This window comes from Ursus americanus, chromosome X, assembly GCF_024610735.1.
Source record: "Ursus americanus isolate L20-20 chromosome X, mUrsAme1.1.p, whole genome shotgun sequence".
Classification (NCBI taxonomy): Eukaryota; Metazoa; Chordata; class Mammalia; order Carnivora; family Ursidae; genus Ursus; species Ursus americanus.
In genome coordinates this window covers 83,464,475-83,470,474 of record NC_142164.1, presented here as the reverse complement: position 1 = coordinate 83,470,474, position 6,000 = coordinate 83,464,475, and the positions used below count along the sequence as shown (strand labels likewise).

The 6,000-nt window shown below is 44.1% G+C and overlaps 1 protein-coding gene across 2 annotated transcripts in view; it reads left to right on the top strand.

The window, feature by feature from the left end:
- The first annotated feature begins 546 nt into the window (after positions 1-546).
- RP2 (RP2 activator of ARL3 GTPase) overlaps positions 547-6,000 on the top strand; it is a 59,876-nt gene continuing 54,422 nt past the window's right edge. For both annotated transcript variants that reach the window (XM_045787435.2, XM_045787433.2), the window contains exon 1: positions 547-853. In XM_045787435.2, coding sequence (XP_045643391.1) covers positions 752-853 — 102 coding nt within the window. In that variant the 5' untranslated portion in view covers positions 547-751. The remainder of the gene's footprint in view (positions 854-6,000) is intronic.

Genomic DNA, 6,000 nt, shown 5'->3' with positions numbered 1-6,000 from the left:
ATTATTTTACCAAGTACTTGTGCAATTCTAGAGTGATACGTAGAAAGATTAAGAAAGCACAGAAAAGAAGGCAAAAGGCGGTGTGGTTGGGGGAAGTATCCGGAGGGGCAACACTTTTCAGATAATGTAGGGGAGGGGAGGAAGGGAAAATTACGAATTTCGGGGCCTCTTCCTGTGTCAGCCGCAATTCCTGTTCCCTCACCCCTTGCGTCATAAAACTGAAGCTTAATGTTCAACTAGGGATCCTTCCCGCGCCTAGAACTTGGCAACTGAGAACCAAGGGCAAAAAGACAAGGCTCCCGAAACAGGACTCTGAGCAGCTGGAGAGCCCCACGGAGTCCTCGGAGGGGCGGGGCCGGGCCGGGGGCGGGGTCGGCCGTGCGTGCGCCGGAGCCCGCAGGGCCCGCCACTGGGGGCTGGCGCCGGAGCGGGGCGTGGATTGGTTGTGTGCGTACGTCGACCTCTCCTCATAGGCCGCGCAGGGCTGCTCGCGGGGCTTTGATTGGCTCACTGGGCGCGGAGTGGTCATTGGCTGCGATGGGTCGTCTGGGCGACTGAGAGGAAAAAGAGAAGGGGTGTTGGGCCTGGCGGGCTAACTCGGGCTCGGGCTGGCTGGGCGGTTTCGCGGGGCGGTGTCCGGAGAGCTGCGGGGCCCCGGGCTCCCGGGGTTCACGCCACACTCCCGGGGGGGGGTGCCTGAACGAGCGGGCCGGCGGGGAGGAGCGGCCAGCGAGCTCCGCAAGCCGGGACCATGGGGTGCTTCTTCTCCAACAGGCGGAAGGCTGAGAAGGAGTCGCAGCCCGAGGGCGGGGAGGAGCGGCCGAAGCAGTACAGCTGGGACCAGCGCGAGAAGGTAGCCCAAGTCCCGTGGCCGCTGGTCTCAGCCCTCCTGAGCAGCCCTGCCAGGGTCCCTTGCGGCCCGGGAGCGTTGAGGGGGCCGACCCAGCAGCTGCAGCTCTCTTGCGCGCGCTCTCCTCTCTACGCGAGTAGTTGAAGTGGGGGGGGGGGGGTGACTTTTGGGGGTGCGGTGAAATACGGCGCTGGAGAGAGCGCCACGGGGAACTGTGAAGCGCTGGAAGGGGCCTTAGAGTTCATTGTCAGAGCCCTGGGGGCTTTCCCTGCGGTCCAAGGGTGGACACCAGGGAAGGAAGGAGAGCCCTGAATGCCCCTGATCTCAAATCTGCTCATTTCACCCGCAGCGCCGAGCGGGGTTTTGTCCAGTCCTCGAGTTACACGTGGGACCGATTCTCATCTTTTTCGCGGCTCATGTTCGTCTGTGGCTGTTTTCTCTTTTGTCTGCCCTAGCCGGTAAATCGCTTTGGTGCCTAATGGTATATTCCACTGCTGAATCAGTTACAAAGTGGACCGTTGAACGTACAGCTTTGCTTTTTCCTCCTCTTCCAGTTACCCGAAAGGAATAAGGAAAATCGAATCAGTCTTGGAACGTATGTCAAGACTATGTGGTGAAAATAACCAGCATAAACCAGGCGATATTTTACTATTGTTTTCAATGAATGAAAACGCCCTTCTTTTTACTTTTGTATATAGCCAGAAACGAGAAAGCTTTGAAACGTCCACTAGTGTTACACAAAACACACTTAGTCATTAATTTCATAATGTTTCCTCTTTCTACATAGTTCTGCATTTGTACTTAGTAAAATACTTTGATAGATTTGGCAGTTATTTTTCTTTTCCAAACAAAAAGATGTTTAAATAAAGGTTATGAACAGTTACCTTCTTGCTTAATGCAACATATCTTTACCCATGGATACTTTATAGTGAAGTTGTATTCATGTTATGATTTCATACACCTTCCTGCATGATTTTCAATTACCAGGATAATTTATTCATGGAAACTCAGTTCTCCAAGTGTCAGATTTAAGCAATTGGAAGCTTTTTGCAGAATTCTGAGCCGCATCTTTCTGCCCGTTTCTCAGATCCTTCTTGGGTTGCGTGATATATTAATTCTCTTATCTGTACTCGATAGCATCATTTTATTGCGTAGGTATGGCAAGTACTGTGCTTTCTGTCATACAAGAAGATTGCACCTATCATTCAAAGTTGTTTGGTGGACAGTTTTTAAAATATTCATTTCCTCAGTCTTAGTATTTCTAACAATGTTCTTTAACCTTGAACTGTCTGCCATAGAGAAGCTTGTGTGTTTGATTTTTATTTTAGCTTTTTGTTTTGAAACTGTAGGCTAAAACTAAAGTGCTTTTATTCATTTTTTTTTATTTGGAGTAGTCTCGATTGTCCATTACTTTGTAATAAATGGTCTTAAGTTAACCTCTATTAACATAATGTTCAGATTAGTTAGAATCTCCTATGTTAATCTTTCTCCTTTTATTTATTTTTTAGATTTTATTTATTTATTTATTTGAGGGGGGGAGAGGGACAAGCAGAATCCTGCTGAGCACAGAGCCCAGTGCAGGGCTCGATTCCATCACCCTGAGATCATGACCTGAGGCGAAATCAAGAGCCAGAGGCCCAACTGACTAAGTCACCCAGGCGCCCCTCTCTCCTTTTAGATACATGGATGTATTCTGTGATTTTTTTTTCTCTTGCTTTTTGGCTAAGTAAACGCATTCAAAAATAGAATAGTGGACACTGACATCTAAACTTTCCCCCCACATGAGCATATAGTAACCTTTCATTTGTAGACCGTTTTGAGCTTACAGGGAACATTTTTGGGGAACACTAGTAGGTACTGTAGTTGTAGAGCTGTAAGGCATATTACTGGATATGTAAAATAAGCTCATGCTTCTGGGTCTGTGCATTATGAAAGTTAAAATATCGATCAACTCACCTAATCAGAATTTTTCTAACTAAATGAGCATTATATTTTGAAAACAACCCAGTTTAAAAATCTGTTGGACTGTTTTAGAGAAAGAGAATTAGTAGCTTACATTTTGAGATAGTGGAAGTACCACATTTCCCAACATTGCTTTTCCTTTTAGGGAGTTTTTTCTTTTTCTTTAGGAATTATTTATTTAATTTTATTTATTTGTCAGAGAGAGAGAGAGCACGCACGAGAGCACAAGCAGGGGGAATAGCGAGCAGAGGGAGAAGCAAGCTCCCCACTGAGCAAGGAGCGAAACTCAGTCCCAGGACCCTGTGATCATAACCTGAGCCAAAGGCAGACACTTAACCGACTGGGCCACCCAGGCGTCCCTTCTTTTGGAATTATTAGGAGCGCACTCTAGGGTGCCTCATTTATAGTAGCCTGCTACACTTTATATGATTTTAAAGATTTTTTTTCTAGTTCTTTATCTCTCATGACGCCAATTTAGGCTAGTGTACAAGTGTTGTGTATTAGTCCAGTGATACTTCTTCTGAGTTTAGCATGGTCTTGCTTGCTCCTAGAAGATTTTAGGTGTGCCTTCAAAGGAACAGAATGCAAATACAGCCCAGAGAATGTAAGTGAGATATGTTTTAAAGTTACATCAGACAATTACAATCCAACTTGAGATGTAAAAACATAATTCATTGCCTGAAAAGTTTCCTTGCAATTTGGAAAAGTGGTGTTTAAATTTTTCCTTAGGTTGTGTAATCAGAGTATCTTTGTTGAGAGGCACCCTCTGGGTTTTGGGTTTTGAGTTGTGTAATTGGGTCAGTCTTAGGGGACTGAAGCTAGAAGAAATTGTCTCAATTAGAATGTTTGGAGACTAAGTGTTGTCATGGCAACTGATATTGTGTAATCAACAGTGTGTGAAGCTTACTTTCTATTGCTGCTAACTTTGAAACAGTGAAAAGCTTACTGTACAATTACTACATTGGCATGAGAAATATTTTTGGATTGTAAGATTTTTTTTAAATTTAAATTCAAGTTAGTTAACATATAGTGTGTTATTAGTGTCAGGAGTAGAATTTAGTGATTCTAGAATTTAGTTGCATATAACACCCAGTTCTCATTCCATCAAGTGCCCTCCTTAATGCCCATCACCTAGTTACCCCATCCCCCCAGCCACCTCCCCTCCAGCAACCCTCTGTTTGTTCCCTATTGTAGAGAGTCTCTTACGGTTTGCCTCTCTGTTATTACCTTATTTTATTTTTCCTTCCCTTCCCCTATGTTCATCAGTTTTGTTTCTTAAATTCCACATGTAAGTGAAATCACATGGTATTTGTCTTTCTCTGACTTATTTTGCTTAACATAATGCCCTCTAGTTCCATCCATTTTAAAATCATTTGGAAAGAAATGCTTTACCCTTTTTATCTGCATGCCGCCTCTCATGACTAGGCAAATTATTCAATATATAAGTACTCAAACACCAAGGAAGACTCAAAATTATAAAAATTATCCCTGCCCTTAAAGAGCTGACTGCTTTTATTGAGTTAAAACAGAAAATATTTAAGTGCAAACAAGGAAAAGATGAGCGGTACAGAAAAGTAGTTTTCATTTTCCAGTTATTCATACCAGTACTCCTCCTAGATGATAGAAATAAGGATTAGTCCTCTAAACAATGATGGCATAAGAATAAAAATTGTGAATTTGAGTGTTGGCAACACATCTTGTATCTATTAAATTTGTCTCACATTTGCTAGAAATAAAACTAAACAAAAGCCTTATACCAGAGATTCAAATAACTGCATTTTATTTGGTGTCTGTTTTGTGACTTTGGATAAAGCAGTCAATTCATGCATTTCAGGTTCCTTGGCTATAAAATGGGACAGGGCTAAAGATGTCTCTACTATTTAACAGGGTGAAGCCCTGTCCTGACAAAAGGGGGTTAGACAGTAGTGGTCACCTCTGAAGATAGAACTCAGACCAGAGATTGGACAGGACGGAACCGGTCTTATTTTAAAGCAGATCATAATTCCTGGGGTTGTTCATCAGTGGAAGAAGTAGCTTTGTGAGGGACTAATCTGCATATTAGTCAAAAGATTCAGACAGCGGTTAGATGGCCACTTACTAGAAAGAAGTGTCTGCATTGAGTAGGGGGCTAGATGCTGTTTTTAGCCTTTTAAGTGTGTAAAGTACGCATTCTAGGTATCCATTGCTGCATACCAAACCGCTCTAAAACTCAGTGGCTTAGACTAATGGAAAGTACCTATTTTGTTCACAACTCTGCGATTTGTGTAGGGTTTAGCAAGGTTGGCGCTCGGCTCTATGTCGCATCAGATGCAGCAGCTTGGCTGGGGGCCGGAGGATCTGCTTTCGATATGGCTTAATAACAGAGCTGGCTGGCAAGTTGATCCCGGTGTTTGGCTAGGGCTGAGGGCCAGGGACCTCTTCATGTAGCCCAGGCTTCTGCGCTGCATGATGGCTGGGTTCCAAGGGCAAGTGTCCTAAGAGAGACCAGGAGAAGCTGCATGGCTTTTTCTAACTAGCCTCTTAAGTGATGTAGCATTACTTTGCTGCATTCTGTTGGTTCAAGGGCGGGGGGGGGGGGGACCTCTTTATGGGAAGAGGATCAAAGAGTTTGTCCACCTGTTTTAAATCTTTTATATAAAGTTGTTGTTACTGTTTTTTAACGGAGATAACTAGCTCTTTGTTTATTCATTTTAAAAACAGCTTTATCACTGATCATCAGGGAAATGCAAATTAAAACCACAGTGAGGGGCGCCTGGGTGGCTCAGGGCCACATCGATTAAGCGATTAAGCTTGGACTCTTGATTGCGGCTCAGGTCACGATCTCAGGGTCGTGAGATAAAGCCTGGTGTTGGGCTCTGTGCTCAGCGGGAATCTGCTTGAGATTCTCTCGCTCTCCCTCTGCTCCAACGCCTCCTTGGGTGCGCTCTCTCTCTCTCTCTCTCAAAGAAATAAATAAATCTTTAAAAAAAAAACAAACCACAATGAGATATCACCTCACACCGGTCAGAATGGCTAAAATAAAAAACTCAAGAAACAACAAGTGTTGGCCAGGATGTGGTGAAAAAGGCATCCTCTTGCACTGTTGCTGTTGGTGGGAGTGCGAACTGGTGTGGAATACAGTATAGAGGTTCCTCAAAAAATAAAAAATAGAACTACCCTACTATCCAGTAATCGCATTACTGGGTAGT